The following is a 25,617-nucleotide window of genomic DNA, read 5'->3' as shown; positions in this document are numbered from 1 at the left end:
CAACCAGAGTCATTTGGACAGAGATGGATTCCCCTGTCCAGATTGCTATAGGCAGCTGAGTCTCATGATCCAGCCACATTCTCAGCGGAAATGGCCCTCCTCCTTATTAAAGGTCCACCAATCAGGGTTGATTTTCATTTGTCAAGGGCCCTTTCAAGGATTATTTAAGGCTTTCAGGCTCTCCATGTCTTTGTCTTTGGTTACCAAGAGAAACCACTGACCCTTAATTTATTATTAGCTAGCCTAATTAACAAATTGATTATTAATTACCCAGAAACTCTGTCTCAGGGTTTTTCATTCATCACATACTCTGCCGTCTAGATACATTAAGCATTAAACAGGCTTTTGTGGTATGCCCTTGCAATTGAGCCTCCATTTAATAATTATAATAATACCTTATACATATGTCTAGAACTTCATGGTTCCCAAAGTATGAGATAAGTGATAAATAGGGGTTGGGCCTGTGATTTCAGTAATATAGGGAATTCCTAAATGAAGAAACTCTGCTGATGCAGGTCAGTCCCTTCTATTGTCTCGGAGTGTTGAGAGATCTCTGGGATTTCAGATAATCTCTAAATTCTAACTAATCTAACTTAAGCTCAGAGCATTGAGGGGACTTGCCCAGTATGTGACAGGGTAGGGACTTTGAACCCAGATTTTCCTGACTCCAAGTTTAGTTCCCACATTATTTATATAATATCATTTGCACGGGAAATATTATTTCAAGTCCAAACTACCAACTTTGCATTGAACTCTTGATACATAATCAGACTGCCTATATTATTTAAAATGCTAGATGAGTGGCCAATATTTGGGAAGAAAGCAGTTGTGTCTTACTTTAAGGAACATCTGGTCATCATTAACACGATCATTAATTAATCATTTCTACTTCTCATGAGATGGATAAAGAAAGGAGCCAGAGAAATCTGTGTTTAAGAACGACATGATCAGTGGCACCTTTTCGAAGGCACCTTTTGAAAAAATGTTTCAAAATGAATGTTTCTTAATTTTCAGGGTGCCAGTGTGACATTGGGGGATCTGTCAACATTATGTGCAATGACCTTTCTGGAGCCTGCCAATGTAGGAAACATATCGTGGGCCAGTCATGCCAACAGTGAGTTTGCCTCTAAGGCTTATTTCATGATTTCTGTTAATGTTCACAGTATTGTAGCAGCTAAGAGGGAAATGAGTTAGAAATTAGAAATAATCTAGATGAGAAATAATCTAAATCAGAAGTTCTTTTTAAATGAGGAAACACAGATCTAAATTGGTTAGGTGACTTGTCCAAGGTCATGGGGATAGGAAGTAGCAGAGCTGGGGTTTGAACCTGTGCTCTTTCTGGTCTAAAATGGAGGCAGAATGAGAAACTGCTCTGAGTTTACATGGGAACACATTGTAAATTGATGCTTGAAGACCATCTTGGAAACTTTGAGAGCTTCTCCACCTCAAACTCGTTTCCCTCCAATTAACCCAGACCAACTTCATCAGCAAGTCAAAGGAGTGTAGAAATGACCAAATAATCATAGGAGCATCAATTTAGAACAGGAAGAAACATTAGTGGCCATCTCATCAATCTTTTCATTTTACACATGGGGAAACTGAGGCCCAGAGTGTTTCAGTGACTTGCCCATGGTCTCCCAGTAAGCGTTCAGAGGTGACATTTGAACTGAAGTTCTCTCACCTCCCGAGCTGTTTTTCCTTCTTCTGCCCCTAAAATATTGGCATCATAATTTTAGCCTAGGAAGATTTAGAAGTGGAGATAAATTACGTTCAGAGGCACCCCAGGGCTGACCTTACACCCTTTGATGTCCCACAGGCCACTCACTACTTCAGCAGCTAGCCCAGTGAAAAAGTAGCCTTGTTGAGGTGCTTTGCAGAGTGATCTGTGGAGGAGGGACTGAGAGCCCCATTGTTTGAGTTTCAGCCCGGTCAATTATCTACCTGCTTGTGTGACTCAGACAAGTGATTTTACCTGTCTGGGCTGCAGTTTCCTCATCTGTAAAAAGCGGAGCTTGGACCATATGGTCCCTTACAGCCCTAATGCTCTATGCACAAACGGTATCAAAGGCCTAAGGGCGATAACGGGGGGGGGGGGCGGTCCACAAGCTTGGAGCATTGGCATTCCTGACATCCCTTTATCCTGGTGGACATAAAAGCTTTGAAAATGTTCATGGAAATGATCTCCTCCACTCTTGAGAGTTAAAACGAATAATTCTTCAGTGGCGCTGGGTAGGAAGATTATTCTGTTGCTTATCTTCTTTAAAATCCCTGTAACATTAGTCAGTTACCCCAGTCAATAATGACTCAGTAAGTACCTACTGTGTGCCAAGTGAGGCAGCTAGATGACTCAGTAGACAGAACACCGGGCTTGGAATCAGGAAGATCTGAATTCAAATTCAGCTTCAGACAATGGCTGTGTGACCCTGGGCATATCACTTGACCTCTGTTTGCTTTAATCCACTGGAGAAAGAAATAGCAAGTTATTCTAGTGTCTTTGCCAAGAAAACCCCATGGACATTATGGGCTACAGGGTCATGAAGAGTTGGGCACAACTGATTGTGGTTTGTCCTTCATTCTTGAAGAGGACTATGACATCAGGGCAGATACAACTGAACGACTGAACAACAAAATGTGCCTGGCACTGTGCTAAGTGCTGGGGATACAAAAAGTGGCAAAAGATGGTCCCTGGAGACCTAAGTTCAAATTTGGCTTTAGGAATTTAGTAACTGTGAAAGTCATTCTGCTGGCCTCAAGTTCCTCATCTGTAAAATGGGGATAATAACAGTACCTATCTCCCAGGGCTGTTGTGAGTATGAAATGGACTAATACTTGTAAAGCTCTTTGCAGACCTAAAGTGCTATATAAATGCTGCCAGTTTTCATTGTTCTTCATGCGCTGAAATTGCACAAAATGCAGAATATTCAGTAAGTTGCATACTTTCTTTAACATTCCTGTGGTATGAGTTAAAAGTTACAAAAATTTCAAATGGGGGCAGCTAGGTGGCGCATTGGATAGAGCACCAGCCCTGAAGTCAGGAGGACCTGAGTTCAAATCCAGCCTCAGACCAAACGCTTGACACTTACTAGTTGTGTGACCCTGGGCAAGTCACTTAACTCCAATTGCCTAAAAAAAAAAAAAAAGATTTCGAGTTAACTACTATTGGCATGGAGAACCACCACATTGTAATAAGTCCCTGACTGTGATGTCAACTCTTCAGGAAAATAATTTTTGTTTTGTTTTATTTTGGCTAGGCAATGGGATTAAGTGACTTGCCCAAGGTCACACAGCTAGTAAGTGTTATATGTCTGAGGTCCGATTTGAACTCAGATCCTCCTGAATCCAGGGCCAGTGCTCTATCCACTGTGCCACCTAGCTGCCCCATGAAAATAATTTTGAAAGAAAAAAACAAAAACAAAAAGAAAAGAAAACCCTGCCAGGTCTTTTTTAACAGGCATTTATAATTGGAAATCCCTGCTGGTCAATTTAATGCATTAATGGTATGTGAGCAAGAATAATTCCACTAAGCTTAAGAAAACACACCCACCCACACACAAACACACACCCACCCACACATGCATCATGCTACAGAAAGATTACTTTTTTTTACCACTTAAACTTTGGTGATATACATAGTATAACAAAGCAACCATTAGAACAAAAAAGTACACAAATTTTGCACTTTTTTTCAGTCTGTCAGTTTCATTGCATTAAATTTTAATTTTGTTTTAAATAGTATTACATAAAATGGGACTTTAAAATATGCTCGCTTTACTCACCTCTGAAACTGTGTTTGGCACCAGTCAATTTTATCATATAACAAAGTGACATACAATCAAAGTAACAAAGAATCTGGATAAAAACATTTTCAGTGTAAATTTCAGGAAGGAGAATGGTGAGAAAACAAACCTGTTATGTAATTTATTAATCTGATAGGTCATATCTTTAATGGAAAACAAACTAATCTCAAATTACTTGATTATTGATAACAACTTAGGATACATTAAAGGAAAGATATGCCTATAGCCCAGGCAAAAACAATATCCCTGTTGCGGTTCCTCAGGTTTCCACTACAGACTAATTCTGATGCCACATCATAGGATAGAGGTGGCTATGGTCTTTGGAGGGTATGCCAATGGAATTCAATCTCTACTAGGCCCTAGCAACCTGAATAGAGTTATTATTGATGGTGGTGGTCTATAAAGCTACTGATAGACTGAATGTCTATAGTCCCAGGACCAGGCTAGCTAAGCTCAGCATCAGAGAGTTGGCCATCACGTGATACATTTGGAGGGCCCCAGCAGCCCTGGAAACCATCTACCGATGCATAAAGAGGAACGTAATCTATTCTAGGTATATCGGATGCCTGAGGCATAATACCCAAAAGCTTATATTTATATGCTTATGTAAAAATAAAGCAATAGTATATAAAGAAGAAAGAAAGAGAACTATTTCTCTTCTTCCCTTTGATGGGACTGTATATAATTCCATGCAAGGTTTCTTAGCCATGGCCATTGGGATAAAAGAACAGGGGTGGGAATAAGACAACTTGTGCTATAACTGATGAGGAACAGGATATCCAATCTTTCTAAGAGCCTAATTAGCTGCATCCATATTTATTTTTGATTTTTCAAAGGCCAGAGGACAATTATTATTTCCCTGATTTACATCACATGAAGTTTGAAATTGAAGATGGCATGACACCTAATGGAAGACAGGTTCGATTTGGCTTCAATCCTTCGGAGTTTCGTGATTTCAGCTGGCGAGGCTATGCACAAATGACCCCGGTACAGGTATGCCCATTGACAACAAGTAGCTTGATGAAAGAGCCAACTTCATCAGTGACAATGAAGATGAGATGAGATAATATATGTAGAATGCTTTACAAACCTTCAAGTGCCCTGGAAATATCTCTTATAATAATTATTACTGTATTGTTAATTAGCCTCTTAATTCAGCACCCAGAGCACTACTACTGACTGTTTAGTAGAGGTAAGCTTCCATAGACATTATTCTGTCTTCCAGTTCAAAAGAGCAGGAGACACCAAAGAGAATGTTTAAATTGTGTATTAATCAACAAATAACTATGTGTGTGATGATTTCACAATACAATTGACCTTTATTGGTCACCAGTAAAGTCAGAAGAGGAGGGACTAAAGAAAGGGTGCTCTCTTTGGAAAGTCTTTTGAGAGTCAAGAGACTGAAAAAAAAAAAAACAAAATACCATCACTGGAATGAATCAAGTTACTGTAGCCCAGGAAAAATAGGAAAGAGGGACAACTGGGGGAAATACCAATTTACTGATCACTCTGTATTTATGAGCACCCTATTTAAATATTGAAGATTATATTTGCTTCTTCAGAAATGTTTTTCAGACTTAGCTATTTTGTTGAAGATTCTGGGGAATAGAAATTGTAAGTTACTGTGGAGTATTAGGGGTAAAGTTACATTATCCCTGTGATAATATTTCATTCTCTTTAATTCTGTTCTCATTTATTTTTTCCATTCTTCCATTTTTCTCATTCTCAGAATTTTAAATTTATAATACATAATAGCTAAGAAAATAAGAAAATGTCATGCTAGAAGGAAAATCTCTGGTTTCTTGATCTCTTTTCTCTCTTTCTTATTTAAATTATGTTTCCTATTTGATTTTGACTAGTAATAAAAAGATTCAGCACTTTGGATACTTATGACATCATTGTATGCCCAGTTTGGGGGACATTATTGAAAAATATTGAATAACCTGACCTTCTGTTTAGCCTGAAGGCTAGTTGGCTGACTGGATAATCCCTTCTTGTCTTTTTCTAATCCAGTCTCTATCAAGCCTTCATAATGAAAAGGGAGAAATGACATTATTTCAGTGTCATAATGGTTGTGTGTGTGTGTGTGTGTGTGTTGTTGTTGTTATTGTTGTTGTTGCTCTTGCTGAACTCAAGTGGAAGATGCTTTTTAATTAAAAAAACCCATAATTCCCATTTTTTCTATCTCCAACTAGCTATGATTCTTTAATGATTTCATTTTCCTATTTATGTTTTTGAAATGATTTTCTCCTCCATTAAAATAACATCACATTGATAACGTTGGTGATGCTTATGCTCATGATGGTCTCAGTGATTCCCATGATCTGTTTGCCATTTCATATGGGCCATCAAGCCTCTACTAGAAATCACTGACTCAGACTCTCAACGTTTCCTGGTTTTCAGCTGCTACCACCAAAATGAAGTTCCTCCCAATATCTCACCTACTTTTATCTTCTCCATCGTTTTCTTTCTGACTCTGATCCCTCTTTTTTGTTTGAGTTCTCAATCAGTTTTACTGACCACCTCATATAATTAGCACCATCGTCAGATATCTTCATCACTTTTTTTTTCTGAATTCTTCTCCATAGTTTGCATTTGCCATCTCACTCTTAATTTTGTATTGGGATGAGCAAGAGAACATTTGTTCGTGGTTTGTTTCTAGCATTTTCTAAGCTGATTTTCATGGATTACCTCTAATGTGGTGTCTCCCATTCATATGTTAAGCTCATTCAAGATTCCTTGACAAATACAGTCATTCAGTCAACAAGCATATTTTAAGTGCTACTGGGAATACAGTATACATGTTTAATGGCACTGGGAATACAAATACAAGCAAAAAGATAGTGTTTGCCCTCAAGAGGCTTATATTTTAATCAGGAAGACCACACATAAAAGGAAGCTGAATGGGGGAGAGAGGAAAAGAAGGTACCCAGTTTAGGAGGAATGATGGAGAATACCAAGAGGCATGCAGCCTGATGGGAAATCACAGAGATAACCTTATTCAATGATCCTCTTTGTACCAACATCAAGGCAAAAAACTGTGCCTGTATGGAGTCAATAGAAAAGGGATTCACATAAGATGCTAAGGCTCTCCAGGGGCTTCCTCTTTGTGGATGCCATTGTGTTGACTACATCAAGCCCAGGAATACTACTGGAACTCCTTAATGAGACACACAGTGAGGAAGAAAAAATTAAAATTTAAAATATTCTGTGTCCTAGGCACATCGAGAGAGAGAGAGACAGAGACAGAGAGGAGAGACAGAGACAGAGAGATACAGAGACAAAGAGAGGAAGAAAGAAAGAGACAGAGACAGAGAGAATGAAAATTTAAAGGGACAGAAACTAGTCTTGTCTTTGAAAATTTCTCTGCCCAAACCCTTTTCTGGCTACAATCTATAAAGTTTGAAGACACAATTCCATAATCGAAGTGAAGCAGGAGTACCAAACTTAGGTAATGGTGTTTGATTCATCAAACAGAATAATATTAACTTCCTTTTCACGCCACCCTGGAGAATCTTGGTCCTGAAGCCATTCAATCCCTATTTAAGTACTCCCTTCAAGGACTCGCCTTTCTACCTAGTCAAAAGGTGAACTCAATTAATTGAATTAATCATGGGACTCCTCTTAGTCTGATCGTTACCTTAATTTTGGGGAGCCTAATGAGACCTCTCCTTTTAGAAATTGGTCTGGAGTGGGGAACCTGTGGCCTCGAGGCCACATGTGGCCCTCTAGGTCCTCAAGTGTGGTCTTTTGACTGAATCCAAACTCCACAGAATAAATCCCCTTAATAAAAGGATTTGTTTTGTTTTGTTTGTTTGTTTGTTTGTTTTTTAGTATTTATTTTGTAAAACTTGGACTCAGTCAAAAGGCTGAACTTTCACTTAGACCCTCTAGAAGAATGATGTAAAAAGATTTCATTGCAGGACACTGGGAATTGATAGTTAAAGAAAGACTGATAAGGTTTCTCACTTAGATTAGACCAACAACTTCAGACTAAAGCCCTTTCATCATCATCATCAAAGCTGGCATTTATGGTGCTTTTTAAAGTCTGAAAAGCAATTATACAAATGTTATCCTCATTTTATCCTCCCAACAGCCTTGGGAAATAGATGTTATTATTATCCTAATTTCAAAGGAAACGGAGGCAGACAAATGTTAGGGGATTTGCCCAGGGTCCTACAGCTAGTAAATACTTGAAGCCAAATTTGAACTCAGGTCTTCCCAACTCCAGGTCCAGAACCCTATCTACTCTGCCACCCAGCTGCAGGGATCTTTGAGGAATTCAGATCTCTAATAGTACTTGCATAAATGCTACAGATAGCTTGTTTCTTTGAAGGATTCATGGTCTCTTTGATTTGGTTACTGTCATTATTGGTATGGGGCAGCTAGGTGGTGCAGCGAATAGGATATCAGGCCTAGAGTCAGGGAGACCTCAGTTCAAATCTGATCTCTGATATGTACTAGCTGTGTGACACTGGGCAAGTCACTTCACATTGTTTACCTCAGTTTCCTCATCTGTAAAATGAGCTGGAGGAGGAAATGCTAAGAAAACCCCAAATGGGGTCATGGAGAGTCAGACGTGACTGAACAACAGCAGATCACTGGTGCAGAACAAAGTGATCCCCATCTTATCCTGTGCAATTCTTGATGCCGTCCTTGTGTTAATCTTCAGGAAGGCTCTGCCCTGCCTGCTGGGTGCTTTCCTCTGGTTCTTTCGGTATTCTGTGGACGCCAGTGTAGTGCTTGGGCTGTCCACCTACTGCCCTGGGCTCTCACAACATGACTGTCCTGTCTCCCCACCTGTTCACACATGTCCTTAGCATTTTTTTACCCCAACTTTTGTGGGCAAGTCATTGTTGCTAATATACTGCAGCCTACTTACCACAACTTTCATCTCTCCATTGCATTTTGTATCCCTTTCAGAAAAATTTCCCCCTATTTTTCTCAAGTGCCACGGTGAATAGAGTGATGGGCCTGGAATCAGGAAGCTCTGAGTTCAAATCCAGCCTCAGACACTTACTAGCTTGTGTGACTGGTAAATCACTTAATCTCTGTTTGCCTCAGTTTTCCTAACCATAAAATGGGAATAATAATGACACCTACCTTGCAGAGTTGTCATGAGAATCAAATGAGAATTGTTTTTACGCATTTTACAATTGGGTTTTAATTTTACAAATTTAAATTTTACATGTTTTTAAAAATAAATTTTACAAATTTGCAAATGTTAATTTAACAAATATTATTTAACAAATATTTGTAAAATGCTTAGCACAGTGCCTGGTATACAGTAGGTGCTATATAAATGCTTATTTCCTTTCCTCCCTTCCTCTCTTTCTGAGGTTGTGGTATTCTATGATTTGCAGTGTGCTGATCTGCCTCAGTTTTCTCATCTATAAAATGGGGATAAATAATAGTTCCCACTTCATAGGGTTGAGACAATATTTGTAAAGCACTCTGCAAAACTTAAACTACTATATAAATACTGGATGGAAGCAAAATTCTGAAATATGCTATCTGTCTTAGAGCTCACCTGCCTCCCTCACTATGCCCCTTCTATTGTCCCAGTGCTCCCCGAGTGGCAAACCATTCCAGTATCTTTGCCAAGAAAACTCCAAATGGGGACACAGAGAGTCAGACATGACTGAAATGATTCAACAACAACAACAACATAAACACATGTGTTTGTATTGCTTTTCCATTCAGTATCAATGATCTTATTCAAAGGCATACTTTTTTCTCCAGGTGACCCAAGATAATTATCCTCATTGTCCCAGGGGCCACATGCCTCCTTAGGGGTTGGTGCATCCTTCCTGTGACATGTTGGGACCTGGAGTTTTGGTTCAAGTTCTATAGTTTGTTTAGGCTATTCCTTGAGGATTAAAAAGCTTGGCAGGGCTCTCTGTAAGCTTAAAGGGTCCATTGTCTGAGCACCTGCAGCACTGAAACAATATATTGTATTTCCCATCAGGTGGTTGGTATCCATAGGTACCTTTGATGGAAGAAAAGGATAATTGTCTTTTTGCAGTTAAATGAATGAAAGTCCTACTCAGATACTTCATCTTCAGAAAGGGGTGACCCTGGGTTCTCAAAAGTTATGCCAAAAGGCTCTGAAAAATCCTGCCAATCTGGAAAGGGTTGGAATCTTCCCATTAACAAACTGAATCTGCCATCCAAGCACCAACCTCTCAGATATGTTCATTACCAGAGTGTTGGTCTCTAGGTGATGAATTATATTTTGGGCCACGGCAACTCATGAAACTGTCTGCTAAGGTCTGGAGGGGATTCGGTCTGTGTTAGTGTCGATTCTGAAGCCTGAAAACGTTAGGAATTTGAATCCTGAGGGATTCACCCATCCTCTGCGTTCATCCATACTCCATACTCCATACTCCACCTTACACCATCTCCCTGCAGGAGCCTTCCTCTCTTTCTTTTCCTTCTTTCTCGCTTTCCCAGGCAGAGGTGGTTGTCCCTGTCATCATGGCTTCCTTTAAGCTAGGTCACCTAGTGTTGCACTATGTCAGCCTGGTTACAAAACAATTAAAGGGGAGGATCTCAGTTGCTGGCCCTGACTCTAATTGTAAGTGATTTTAATCTGTTGCTAGGCTGGTCATCCTTCCGTCTTCACCTTCTACACTTGAGTGTCGCTGTCCACTCGACTGCCCGCTTGCTTGTTCATTGAGGGTGTGCGTGTTGGGCGTGTGTGTAACTCATAAAACAAAATCGGTGTTTGGCTAATGGGGCTCTAACCCATTGTCTAGTCCGTATTTTATGGACTATTTATTAGTTCTTGTCTGTTTATTAACTTTCGTTTTACAGAATGAAGTGATGTTAACATTGAATGTGGAGAAATCGAACCAATACTTATTTCGTGCTATTCTGAGATATATTAACCCAGGAACTGAAACAGTGTTTGGTCACATAACTATTTATCGGTCCCGTTCTAAAGAAGGTAGGTATAAAGGTAGGCCTTTCCTGAACAACCCAAGAGCTAGTGTTCCCTTCCACCCTCCAAATCATCTTTTATCTATTTTGTATATGCCTATGTATGTGTATATTATCTCCTCTAGTTAACGCATAAGCTTTTTGAGGGCAGGGTTGTTTTACTCTTCATCTTTGTATTCCTGTCACTTTCACAATGTCTGGTACATGGTAGCAATTAATAAATGCTTGTTGATTGATTACTCAGGGAAATTCTTCCTCACATTTTCCCAATTTGGATGCATTTTTGAAATATTTTTACATCTGTTGCATTAAGATCAGTTCTCCAAATGCCCTTTCCTTGCTGATTTGTCTTTCTTTAAAAAGCTTGCTTATATTTATACTATAAATTCATAATTATTAACTATCTGTTCATGATTCATTTTCTAGAAATCAACAAAATTTAATACTATTGAATTGCAAGCAGGGCATATAGTCATCTTTATATTCCACCTCTGGCTCTGGGGCCAGGAGACTTCCCTGGAATCCAGGTGTTGATGGGGCAGGGAGAGTAGACAAAAATAGGGAAGTTAGGTGGGGTAAGCATAAGGGATAGTGATTGAGTGTTTGTATTCCTTCCCACCAGGGAATTTCCAAATAGCTTCAAGGAAGACCTAGGGAGAGCTCCAGTTTTGCTCAAAGACCCACAGGTTTCCTTCTGAGTTGAAGACAGCCTGGGGGTGGGGGTCAAGAATGAACCCATTCCCTTGGTTATTTTCTTTCAGGTTGTGCCAGGCCTAGAGGAGGCTAGGTTGAGTGATAAAATTATTGTGCAGTTGGCCTCAAGCTTAACAATTTGGGTTTAGTTGAGACTTGTATCTGATTCCAAAAATAATATTTTACTTAATCAATGTTTTACAGGTGAGCCATATTTAGGAAAGGGTGGAACATGTTTCCACTAGCTCACAGGGGAAAAAAAATCACAAGTACAAAGCAACTGACAAATTAGTTTAGGTGTTTTGAGAGTGATATAATGGGTTCAACTCATCGCCTTTAAAAAGGAAGACTTAAACAAATGATATGTAAAAATGTTGTTTTTTTAAAAAATTCTTATTCAGATTTCGACCTGATTTGTTTTCTTAAGTATTTTTGAAAATTTAATATAGTGCAGAGTCTTAGTAACACATTTCTCTTCCCTGTGCTTTCTATTTGCCACACTCTCTTATTCTCCTCCTTTTCTTTTGTTGGTGCTTTGGTCAATTATTTTCTATGAAAGCTACCTGGGAAAGAAACAGCAAAGTTGCCATCCCTCTGTTTAAATAGGAAATGCTCATGACTTCCTTTCTCCTGTCTTCTAGTTCATTGCTCTTCTAGACACATACTAGCACTCCTTCATCATCTGTACCCATTTGTTTGAATACAGTTTTCATTTATTTGTCATTTACTTTATTTTTATTCTTATTCACTATTTCTCCCCTTGTATTAGGTTTATGTATCAATGATGTCTGTAACTATAAGCTTCTTGAGTGCAGAGACCATGTTTATTTAAACAAATTGGCAAAATACCATTTCTAGGACTGCATAATACTTTGGATTGATTTTTCTAGATTATACTCCTTTCTATACCCTAAAAATCAATAAATAATGAGAGAGACCTAATGAAGCTTCTCTTATGCTGGCATAGTCTCAGTTTAGAGCAGACTTTAAGTCTTAAATAATATTTTTTGAGAGAAACAAAGGGATTTCCTTACATCCCAACTTAGTTTCCCCAACTTTCTGTATGAGATTATTTACTGAATATTTGATCTTTCCCAAGAAAAAAGATAATTTAAAGAGATCATTAATAAGTACAGTGATTCTAGATTTTCTTTGATTGTAGAAGATAGGAATAACATCAGTTTATTAGACCAAACTATAATGTGAACTGCCACAATATCATAATTCCACCTCCGTAACTTCAGTTTTGTTGGCCTGGTCTTGCTTGGAGTAGAAAAAGGGAGCTGCAGCTACAGGGAGGATGGAGACAGAGGGAGGAGGAAGGAAGGAAAGAATTAATTTTTAATAGGTTTTTAGAAGTAAGGACCTTTGGGATTTTGAGTTTGGAAGACCAGTAGAAATTTGTAATCAAGCTATGCCAGGAGTGAGTCTGGTTGACAGGTTTATTTTATGATTTGTGCTAATGCTTATAGATTTATAGGAGTTAAAAAAAGACCTTTGAGACCATCTTGTCCAACTGTTTTATCTTACAGATCAGGAAAGTGAGATTCAGAGAAAGGAAATACTTATCTGAGATCACAGAGCCTAGGTTATATCTAATCCAGGTCTCCTGTCTTCTTATCCAGTGCTTTTCTAGGCATATGCCAGCACATGTCAGAAAGAAAGAAGGAAAGGAAGGGAGGAAGGAAGGAAAGAAAGAAGGAAGGAAGGAAGAAAAGAAGGAAGGAAGGAAAGAGATGAACATTTATTAAGCAAATAATATATGCCAGGCACTGCGCTAAGCACTTTATAAATATTATCTCATCTGATCCTCACAAAAAGTCCTGGGAGGGAATGTCATTTTATAGTTGAGGAAATTGAGGCAAAGAGAGGTTAAGTGAACTGTCCAGGGTTTTACAGCTAGTAAGTGTCTGAGGCCAAATTGGAACTTAGGTCTTCCTGACTCTAAGCTCAATGCTCTACCCACAGCTATCTAACCAACTTTTAAGAGAACAAAATGGATCTGTTTCATCTTAACTAACCCACATAAACTTCTAAGATATGTACCCAGTGCTTGCAATGGTAACTTTGGCAGCTTTAAAAAAATCTTCACATTCAGTCACTCAATGAACCTGTTGAATGTCTCTTGGGTACTCGGTATTGTGCAATAATGAACAATGTTTTCTCCCTGACAGGTGCTGTTCAAAGCAAAGAGATTGTCTTCCTGCCTAGCAAAGAGCCAGCTTTTGTCACTGTCCCAGGAAATGGTTTTGCAGATCCATTTTCTCTCACTCCAGGAACATGGACTGTTAATATAAAGGCTGAGGGCATCCTCCTGGTAAGGCAGTGGTTCTGAATAAAGGGATTTGGGTGTGATATTTTTTCAAAGCAGGTGACACAAGAAAGTATAACGTATAGTGGCAAAGAAGGTTTTCCTGATAGATCAAGTATAGAAATTGATGATGTTCATTTTAAAGGGATGAATCCATGAAGGCTCCTTCTCACAAGAGATTTCCCAGTTTTGATGAGGTATCTTTTATAGATTGCAGAACCTATCTCCTGCTAGCTACAAACAAAATGAAAAAAAAAAATCTCTAGCATATAACTGATAACATCAACTAATCAAATCTATGTATCTTCCATTCAAAAATCCACTGGGGGTTTCCATTATAAATCATTCTTTCCTTTTCTAGTAATTAAGTAGGATGAGGCTAAAGGGCAAATAAGTACCACAAAATCAGTAAAAATCCTCTGTCGTGATATACGGTCAAGTATACTGTAATCTAAGGATCTGTATTTTTGTCTGAGTGAATACTCTTTCCACCAACACACGAGTAAATGGTGTGGCTCAGAATGTGACTCACCTGGCTATGACCCTGTATCGTCCATCATGAGACCTGTGTTTAAAGCCTTTATAACTCGGTAGGAGCCTCCTGAGATGGCAGCTTCTGGCATAGCCTTGGAAATATGGCAAACTATGTAGACCTTCAACAAGCTGCTGCTTCTTTCATCATTCAATACTTAGACAATATTTTGTTGCTGAATTGATTGTCTTGAGGAAAGAATTCATCATCGATAGTTATGAAGCTCCTAAACTTTGTATCCTTTGCTGGTCCACTGTCTGCCACAGAGATCTGCTTATATGAAGTACCTCATAAGTGTTTGTTAGATGTTGAATTAATGAACAAAAGTTACAATCATACAAAATCATATATGAGCAGGGTTATTATAGTGTCTGGGAAACCCATAATGGAATTATTCCTCTGAAAGTTATTTTGGTAATCTAATATATTTGACCCCTCTTTTATTAAAGGGTGTCCCAAAAAATCATGGTGCAGTTTTAGAATTTGATACCTGTATTAATGCTGTATGTTGGCTAAGTGACCTTGGGCAAGTCAGCACCACTGACCACTGTCTTAGACTGAAACTTGCAGAACAATTCCTGTATACATTGATAGAGGGAATTTCCTCACTGGGAATTCTATGTATCAATGAAGTCATATTTCAAGATCAAAAATGTGCTGTCTTTTACCTTTCTAGTCAGAACTTCTTTGGGCAGTTATGAGTCCTCACTTGGTGCAGTACAGCAAGTACATCCAGAGTGTGCTGATTGTTATCGAGCTCTTAGTTGAGTCAACAAGCCTTTTCTTAGTGGAACATGTGGGCGGGGAACAATCATTGCTAATGATTAGAATTGGCTGTTTCATCAGGTCAAAGATAAAAACACAAGAACCAGTTGTCATTTTCCACCTAAGTACTCACCTCTGGGTCTTAGACCCCTGACCTCTGAGATGTTTGATGGCACAGATGTTGCAGGAACATTTACCAAACAAGAGACAGCATTGACGACATTTGTGGTTGATGGTGCTGGCTGGGGTGACCCTGGGATAAATGGGGATGTGAGCCGTTTTTATACCAAGCAGCATGGCTTGGTATAAATAGCACTAAGAGAATGGACTAATAATTAAGCATATGATGTAAGTGAACACAAAACTTAGATGATTATACCTGCCCTGTGTAAACAATCCTGGGGAATCAGTAGTTGAACAGGGCATACAGTAATTCAAATCCAGGGGAAAGAAAGAAATAAGCATTTATTAAACACTTACTATGTACTAAGGACTTTACAAATATCATCTCATTTGATCCTCACAACAATCCCAGGAGGTTATTATCTCAATTTTACAGTTGAGAAAACTGAGGGAGTCAGTGGTTAAGTGGCCTACTTAAGGTCACATAGCTAGTAAATGTCTGAGACTGGATTTGATCTCAGGTCTTCCTGACTCAAGATCCAGTGCTCTATCCACCATGCCACCTAGCTGCATAATAGTAACTTTTAAAAATTATTTTTACTTCATTAAATATTTTCCAATTACACAATAAAAATTTTTGACAATTATTTTAAAAATATTTTGAATTCCAAATTCTCTCTCCCCTCCTTGAGAAGGCAAGCAATTTGATTTCAGTTATACATGTGAGGTCATGCAAAGTATATTTCTATATTAGCCATGTTACAAAAGAAAACACAAACAAAATAAAACAATAAAAATAAAGAAAGTTAAAAAATGTGTTTCAATCTGCATTCAGAGTTCATTAGTTCTCTCTCTGGAAGTGGGTAAGATTTTTCATCATGGGTCCTTTGGAATTATCTTGGATCATTTTCTTGATCAGAGTAGCTAAGTCTATTGCTATTACTGTGTACAATTTCTCCTACTTTTGCTCACTTAATTTTGCATCAGTTCAAATAAGTCTTCCCAGATTTTTCTGAAATCATCCTGCTCATCATTTCTTATAGCATGATATTATTACATCATAAGCATATAACATAATTTGTTCAGCCATTCCCCAGTTGATGGGCATCCACTCAATTTCCAATTTTTCGCCGTCACAAAAAGAGCTGCTATCAACTGCAGAATGACTCTTATTTTTATAAATTTTGCTTAGTTCCCTGCATATTTGAGAAATGAGAAACTTGCTGCAAAATTTTTTTTCTCAGTTTCCTCTTTTCCTTCTAATTTTGGCTGTATTAGTTTTGTTTTGTTTTGTTTTGTTTTTTGCAAAAGCTTTTAAATTTCATGTGATCAAAAAGTAACTATTTTACTTCTCATAATCCCCTCTATCTCTTGCTTAGTCATAATCTCTTCCCTTATCCATAGATCTGACAGGTCTGTTTTTCCATACTCCCCTAACTTACTTGTGACATCACCCTTTATGTCTAAATGATTTATCCATTTTGACCTCATGTTAGTATACGATGTGAGATATTGGTACATGTCTATTTTCTGCCAAACTGCTTTACAGTTTTCCCAGAAGTTTTTATCAAATGTTGAGTACCCCAAAAGCTTTGATCTTTGGGTTTATCAAACACTAGATTGCTATGATCTTTTACTAATGTGTATTGTGTACCTAATCTATTCCACTGATCTACCACTCTATTTCTTAGCTAGTACCAGATTGTTTTCGTGATTACCAGTTTGTAATATAATTTGAAATCTGGAACTGTTAGGTCATCTTCCTTAATATTTTTTTTCATTGATTCCCTTGATATTCTTAGCCTTTTGTTCTTCCAGATGAGTTCTGTCACTATTTTTTCTAGCTCTATAAAATAATTCTTTGGTAGTTTGATTGGTATGTCATTGAATAAGTAAATTAAGTAGAATTCTTGTTTTTAATATATTGGTTTGGACTACTAATGAGCAATTAATATTTCTCCAATTATTTAGATCTGTCTTCATTTGTGTGAAAAGTTTTTGTAATTGAGTTCATACAATATTTGGGTTTGTCTTGGCAGGTAGACTCCCAAGAATATTATATTGTCTGTAGTTATTTTAAATGGAGTTTCTCTTTCTATCTCTTCTTGCTAGGTTTTGTTGGTAGTATATAGAATTGCTAATGATTTATGTGGGTTTATTTTGTATCCTGCAAATTTGCTAAAGTTGTTAATTGTTCAACTAGTTTTTTAGTTGATTCTCTAGGGTTTTCTAAATATACCATGATATCATCTGCAAAGAGCACTATTTTTTATTTCCTCATTGCCCATTTTTTATTTCTTCAATTTCTTTTTCTTCTCTTATTGCTATAGCTAGCATTTCTAGTATAGCATTGAATAATAGTAGTGATATCTTAGTTTCATTCCTGATCTTATTGATAAGGTTTTAAGTTTATCCCCATTTCAGATAATGCTTGCTCTTGCTTTTAAATAGATTTTGTTATTCAGTTCTTCAGTAGTGTCTGACTCTTTGTGATCCTGTACACTATTAGTAAGCCAGACTCTTCTGTCTTCTACTATCTCCCAAAGTCTGTCCAAGCTTATGTTCATTGCTTCCATCACACTATCTATCCATCTCATTCTCTGCTATTCCCTTGCCTTCAATCTTTCCCAGCATCAGAGTCTTTTCCAATGAGTCCTGTCTTCTTGTTATCTGGTCAAAGTATTTAAACTTCAGCTTTAGTATTTGACCTTCCAGTAAATAGCTGAATTAATTTCTGTAAGTATTGACTGATCTGATCTCCTTGCTGTCCAAGGAACTCTCAAAAGTCTTCTCTGCACAATTTGAATTTAGATAAATGCTACTTAACATTTTAAGAAAGGCTCCATTGGATCATAAAAATGGGAAAAGGACCCACATGTACAAAAATATTTATAGCAGTTCTTTCTGTGGTGGCAAAGAATTGGAAATTGAGAGGATGCATATCAATTGTAGAATGACTGAACAAGTTGTGGTATATGAATGTAATGGAATACTATTGTGCTATAAGAAATGATGAGCAGGCAGATTTCAGAAAAACCTGAAAAGACTTGTATGGACTGATGCTGAGTAAAATGAGCAGAACCAGGAGAACATTGTACACAGTAATAGCCACACTGTACAATGACTAACTTTGATAGATTTAGCTCTTCTTGGCAATGCAAGGATCTAAGCCATCTCCAAAAGACCATGATGGAAAATGCTATCCACATCCAGAGAAAGAACTATGGAGTTTGAATCCAGATCAAAGCATACTATTTGCTCTTTTTTTTCTTCTATTTTGTTTTGTTTCTTCTTTCTCGTGGTTCCTCCTATTGGTTCTAATTCTTTACAACATGACTGATGTGAAAATATGTTTAATAGGAATGTATATGAAAAGCCTATATCAGATTGCATGACCTCTTAGGGGGGAGGGAGGGAGGGGGGGAAAATTTAAAACTCAAAAGCTAATGGAAGTGAATGTTGAAAACTGGAAATTAATTAATTAGTTAAAGAGAAAAAAGAATGTAATGTGGTCTTGAGACCAAAAAAAAAAAAAAAGGCTACATTGATTCCTATGTTTTCTACTGTTTTTAATAGGAATAGATGTATTTTCTCAAAGACTTTTTCTGTGTCTATTGATATGTAATCATATGATTTTTGTTTTTATTACTGATATGGTCAGTTATACTGATAGTTTTCCTAATATTGGACCAGCCCTGCATTTCTGATATAAGTCTCACCTGGTATACTATAGTATACATATAGTATATATGATCTTTATGATGTATTTCTTTAATCCCCTTGCTAGTATTTTATTTAAAATTCTTGCATTGACATTCAGTAAGGAAACTGGTCTATAGTTCTCTTTCTCTGTTTTTTTTTTCCCTCTAGTTTAGGTATTGAAACAAGGGATTTAGTAGGACTCCTTCTTTACCTGTTTTTTCAAATAGTTTTATAGTATTGGGATTAATTGTTCCTTAAATGTTTGGTAGAATTCACTTATGAATCCATCTGGTCCTGTGGATTTTTTCTTAGGGAGCTCATTGATGGATTGTTCAATTTTTTTTTTCTAATATAGGGCTATTTACATATTCTGTTTCCTGTTCTGTTAATCTGGGCAGCTTATATTTTGTAAATTTTTATCCATTTCACTTAGATTGTCAGTTTTACTGGCATATAATTGGGCAAAATAACTCCTAATAATTGCTTTAATTTCATCTTCATTGGTGGTGCATTCACCCTTTTTGTTTTTGAAACTGGTAATTTAGTTTTCTTCCTTTTAAAATCAAATTAACCAATGGTTTATCTACTTTATTGGGTTCTTTTCCCCATAGTTTTATTTGTTACTTCAATAGTTTTTTCCCTTTCAATTTTATGAATCTCTCCTTTGATTAACAGGATTTCATTTTGGTGTTTAATTGAACATTTTGAAATGTGTTCTTTTCTAGGTTTTTTTTTTGTTGTTGTTGTTTCATGCCTAATTCATTGATGCTCTCTTTCTCTCCTTTATTGAGGCATACATTTAGGGATGCAAATTTTCCTCTAAGAATTGGTTTGGCTACATCTCACAAATTTTTGAATGTTGTCTCATTGTTGTCGTTCTCTCTAATATAATTATTGATTGTTTCCATTACTTGTTCTTTGACCTACTTATTCTTTAGAATTAGATTATTTAGTTTCCAATTAGCTTTTCGTCTATGCTCCCATGGCCTTTAATTAAATGTAATTTTTATTGCATTATCATCTCAAAAGGGTTCATTTAATGTTTCTGCTTTTCTGCATTTGGTTGTAAGGTTTTTATGCCCTAATATATGATCAGCTTTAGTGAAGGTGCCATGTACAGCTGAGAACAAGGTATACTTTCTATTCCCATTCAGTTTTCTCCAGAGGTCTATCATATATAAATTTTCTAAGATTGTATTCATCTCTTTGGCTTCTTTCTCATTTATTTTATGGTTAGATTTATCCAGCTCTTAGAGGGAAAAGTTGAGCTCCCTCAATAGTATGGTTTTACCATCTATTTCCTCCTATTTAATTTTTAACTTTTTCTTTAACATTTAACTTTTTCTTTAAGAATTTGGATGCCATGCCATTTGGTACATATATGTTTAGTATTGATACTACTTCATTGCCTATGGTTCCTTTTAGCAAGATGTAGTTTCCTTGCTTATCCCTTTTTCATTAGATCTGTTTTTGCTTTTGCTTTGTCTGAGATCATGATTGCTACCCCTGCCTTTTTTTTAAACTTCAGCTGAAGCATGATATATTCTGCTTCAGTCCCTTATTTTAACTCTGTATGTCTCTCTTTGTTTCAAGTTTGAAGTGTTTCTTGTAAACAACATATTGTTGGATTCTGGTTTCTAATCCATTCTGCTATCCACTTCTGTTTTCTGGGGGAGTTCATCCCACTCACATTCACAGTTATGATTACTAACTGTGCATTTCCTCCCATCCTGTTTTCTTCTGTTTATCCTTCTCTGTCTCTTTTTCTCCTGCCCCTCCTCTAAAGTATATTTTGCTTCTGATCATTGCCTTCTTTTATCCACCCCCCCACTTTAATCACCCTCTCTTTTTCTTATCCTCTTATCCTCTCTATATATTTTTCTTATCCATATATATATATATGTATTTTCCCTTTTCGAACCAATTTAGATATGAATGAGGTTCAAGTGTTGCCCAACACCCCCCACACCATTTCCTCTCCCACTGTAAAAGCTTTTCCTTCCACCCCTCTTTTATATGAGATGATTTCCCCCATTCTTCCTCTCCCTTCCTCTTTCTTCTAAAGGATCCCTCTTTCTCACATATCCACTTTTTTCTACATCATCCCAACATAATTGACTCACTTCCACACCTCCCTTTTATGTAGAACCCTTCTAACTGCCCTAATAATTATAAAAATCTTGGAAGATACATGCAACATCTTCTCATATAAAAAGGTAAACAGTTTAACTTTGAGTCCTTTATGATTTCTCTTTACTGTTTACATTTTGCTTCTCTTGAGTCTTGTATTTGAAAGTCAACATTTCTATTCAGCTGTTATCTTTTCATCAGAAATACTTTAAAGTCCTCAGTTTCACTAAATATCCATTTTTTTCCCTTGAAGGATTATACTCAGTTTTTTCTTTTTTCTTTTATTTTTAATTTATGAAATAAAACAAGCATTTCTATAACATAAGATAATATAAAATGATTACACATGAAACTGCAAATCCATTATGTACAACTTGCTATTCCCTCCAAATATACAATAAATTTATCATGTAAATTTCTTTTTTTCCTTTTTTTCTTCCCACCACCCTAGAGATGGCTACCATTAGACACAAATAGGTATGTCTATCTATTTATGTATCTATTATGTATGTGTGTATACATACATAGTATGTATGTAAAATTATTCTATACATATTTTTATTTATTAGTTGTTTCTCTATATGCAGATTGCACCTTTCTCTATATGTCCTTTATAATTATTTTGGGTATTTGTAATCATTCTTAAAACAATATTGCTGTTACTGTATACAATGTTCTCTTGGTTCTGCTCATTTCACTCTTCAGTATTTTGTGCAAGTCTTTCCATGTTTTTCTAAGATCATTGAGCTCATCATTTCCTATAGCACAGTAAAAGTCCATCATAATCATATACTATAATTTATTCAGCCATTCCCCAATTGATTGGTACTACTGCAATTTCCAGTTCTTTGCCACCACAAAGAGAGCTGCTATAAATATTTTAGAACATGTAAGTTCTTTTCCTTTTTTCCTAACCATCTTTGGAAATAGACCTAGTAGTGGTATTGCTGAGTCGAAGAGTATAGGCAATTTAATATCTCTTTGGGTATAATTCCAGATTGCTCTCCAAAATGATTAAATCAGTTCACAATTCCACCAATAATGAGTTAGTGTATAGTTTTTCCGCATCCCTTCCAATATTTGTTATTTTCCACTTCAGTGATTTTAGCCAATCTGGTAGGTGTAAAATGACATCTCAAGGTTGTTTTAATTTGCAATTTTCTAATCAATAATGATTTAGAGCATTTTTTCATATGACTATGAATTGTTTTGATTTCTTCATTGGAAAAAACTGCCTGTTCATATCCTTTGACCATTTGTCAATTGGGGAATGATTTGTATTCTTATAGATTTGACAAAGTTCTTTATATATTTGAAATATGAGACCTTTATCTGAGAAATTGTCTATAAAATTTTCACCCAATTTTTTGCTTTCTTTCTGATCTTGGTTACATTTGTTTTATTTGTACAACAACTATTTAGTTTAATGTAATTGAAATTATCCACTTTACACCTAATTTGGTTCTCTATCTCTTGTTTATTCATAAATTGTTTACCTGTTCATAAATCTGATAAGTAATATGTTCCAAGTTCTTCTAATTTTCTTGTAATATCTCTCTTTATATCTAGGTCATGTATCCATTTTGACCTTATCTTGGTAAGATTATACTTAGTTTCGCTAGGTAGGTTATTCTTAGCAGTAATTCTAGTTCTTTTGCCTTCTGGAATATCCTATTCCAACCTCTCCTCTCCTTCGGAACAAAAGCTGCTAAATCTTGTGCGATCTTGACTGTGATTCCACAGTATTTGAATGGTTTCTTTCTTGTTGCTTGCTGGGAATTCTGGAATTTAGCTACAATATGTCTAGGAGTTTTCATTTTGGGATCTCTTTCAGGTGGTGATTGGTGGATTTTCTCAATTTCTTTTTTACCCTGTAGTTCGAGGATATTGGGGCAGTTTTCCTTGACAGTTTCTTGTAATATGACGTCTAGGCTCTTTCTTTGATCATGGCTTTTAGGGATTCCAATAATTCTTAAATTATCTTTCTTCAGTCTACTTTCCAGGTGAGTTGTTTTTCCAATGAGATATGTCACATTTTATTCTATTTTTTCATTCTTCTGACTTTATTTTATTGTTTCTTAATGTCTCATGGAGTCATTAGCTTCCACTCTCCCAATACTAATTTTCAAGGAATTATTTTCTTCACTTAGTATTTGTACCTCTTTTTCCATTTGTCCAATTCTGCTTTTTAAGGAGTTATTTGCATCAGTGAATTTTTGTCCCTCTTTTTCCATTTGGCCAAGTCTGTGTTTTAAGGTATTATTTTCTTCAGTATTTTTGTCCCTTTTTTTACCCAGCTATTGTCTTTTCATAATTTTCTTCCTTTATTTTCATTTCTTTACCTATTCTTCCTCTACCACTCTTATTTGATTTTGAAAAGCATTTTTTTTTAGCTTTTCCAGGAATTCTCGTTAGGTTTGTGTCCAATTCACATATTTCTTTGAGGCTTTGTTTCTAGCTATTTTGATTTCATTGTCTTCTGAGTTCATGTCTTGATCTTCCCTGTCATCATAGTACCTTTCTTTTTTTTTTTTTCTTTTTGTTTTTTGCTCATTTTCCCACCCTATTTCTTTATTTGGAACTTTGTGTTAATGTTAGACTCTATTCCTAGCATATCTGTTTGGGGTGGGGGTGGGTTCTGTCTCAAACTTTAGGCTTTTTCTCACTGCTGTTTTCAGAGCTAGTTCTGGGGGATTTGGAAGTTTTTGGTGCTTCCCAAGTGGTGTGATCTGGGGATAGGTGTGGTCACTGCTCTCTACGTCTACACTCTGGTCCTTACTCAGGAAGGGCCCCTGGTTCCTTGGGATTGCAATCAATACTTATCAGGGTCATTCCTCCCTTAGGACCCTAAATATACTGTTCCTTAGGGTCCCTCATCCCTTGGGGCTGGAAGTGATGCTGAGATCCACTCACCATGATACCATGTTGTCCAATCAAATTGTATCAAACAAGTCAACCTGACTCGCTAAGCAAGTCGAAAAAGTCTAGAAACTCTTCATTTGCTACAATTCTGCAGTGTATAGGTCTGCATCTCATCCTATACTGCAGCTGCAAAATCTGATTTTCCATTTATGCTTTTTGTTCTTAAAGAAACAGAGGGGGAAAATAAAAAAAAAATCTTCAGACTCAGCCTCAGACTTTCATTTCCTAAACCATTTAGAACTCCTGGCACTTGGTTACTCACCTATCCCTTAGAAGGCAACAGATCACCAAATTTCCCTTATAAAATTAACAGACCTTGTTTTATCCTCTTAAATCCTAAAAGAGTTATTTCAAGTAATGTGAGGGACCACTATGCCTGCTGCTTTAAGCTCCCAACACAGTGCACTATCTCATTATATGTCCTTAAACCTAGGTTTCTTTGCACTGACATTCTCCCATTTTTTAAAAATGTAGTTCTTTCTCTGTCCTTTAAACTGTCAAACTATTGGCATAGAATGAGGCATCACCCTTCATCCTTCACAAGGTGATATGTCTTTATATTTATACCACAGTTGATTTTCTGTCCCAAATTACACAGATCACATCTAATAACTGTGTTTCTTCATATACATATATTTATTATTTTTATTGAATTGAAGTTCTTAAAGTGATAACATATGTAAAGTACTTTGCAGATATGTATGCATACATATATACTCACATGCATCATGCATATACATGTATATATGTATGTATATGTATATATGTGTGTGTGTATATATATATATATATATATACACACACACACACATACAGACATATGCTAGCTATTGCTGCTCCTTTAAGGCATCAAAGCGTTCATCTATAATCACAGCAATATTTTACATCCTTTATCAGTTGATATAATGATTTTTCTTTACACAAAAATACTTTTTCTGCTCCTTTCAGCATTAAACTGCTTTATGTGAAAGGGTAGTACCTTAAAGAGACAATACCTTGTAATGGTAGGACAGTATTATTTCTTTTTTCCTTCTTATGCTTGTCACCCAAATTAGTTGATTGTATTGTTGCTGATACGTATGTTTTTACCTTAATTGTTTGTTTCTGTTAACTGTCTGTTAAGGTCTCTCTTATCAAAGTAAAAGTAAAAGGTTCCAAAATTTACCACTGGGGACAAAAGAGTAAACACAAAAATAATTCATCCTTTGTCAGACCCAACACAATATTTTGATGTGCTAATCAAGACAGCTTATCAAGTCAACAAACTCCATTTAGATCATGAGGCTGAGAAAAGCAATGTAGAAATGCTGACAACAGGCCTCATCTTTTAATTTATGATCATTTAATGCACATTAAATATGATGTAGACATAGGAGTAAATTAATATTTACATATGTACCAACACATACACATATGCAGATATATGGAGAAAAGGCAATGAATTACGTGTAGGCTTTCTTTTACAAATACTTCTCTAGGAAATGCTCAGAAATGACGAGATTTCAGTAGGTACTTTGCCCATATAAGAAAACCAGGTTCCTCACCTTCTTCCCCAGGAGGAACTATCTCTGTCTATAGTTAGCAGTCTAAGAATGTGGGTTAAACACAGGGCAGTTCTGAAGACAAGCCAGGAATGAATGTTAGCAAGAAAACCCCTTATATCTTTAAATGCAGTTTGTTAGATTTTAAAATCTTCTAAA

The 25,617-nt window shown here is 36.5% G+C and overlaps 1 protein-coding gene across 1 annotated transcript in view; it reads left to right on the top strand.

Annotated features, from left to right (window-relative positions):
* The window catches only part of LOC114031802 (laminin subunit alpha-3-like), a 325,671-nt gene that overhangs the window by 149,573 nt on the left and 150,481 nt on the right, over window positions 1-25,617 (top strand). Inside the window, exons 20-23 of the mRNA XM_027846940.1 lie at window positions 1,015-1,114; window positions 4,634-4,790; window positions 10,614-10,746; window positions 13,607-13,749. Coding sequence (XP_027702741.1) covers window positions 1,015-1,114; window positions 4,634-4,790; window positions 10,614-10,746; window positions 13,607-13,749 — 533 coding nt within the window. The remainder of the gene's footprint in view (window positions 1-1,014; window positions 1,115-4,633; window positions 4,791-10,613; window positions 10,747-13,606; window positions 13,750-25,617) is intronic.

This window comes from Vombatus ursinus, unplaced genomic scaffold (genome assembly GCF_900497805.2).
Source record: "Vombatus ursinus unplaced genomic scaffold, bare-nosed wombat genome assembly UNPS02015255.1, whole genome shotgun sequence".
NCBI classification, from domain to species: Eukaryota; Metazoa; Chordata; class Mammalia; order Diprotodontia; family Vombatidae; genus Vombatus; species Vombatus ursinus.
Note: the sequence above shows the minus strand (reverse complement) of the source record. Positions and strands in the feature narration are given on the sequence as shown.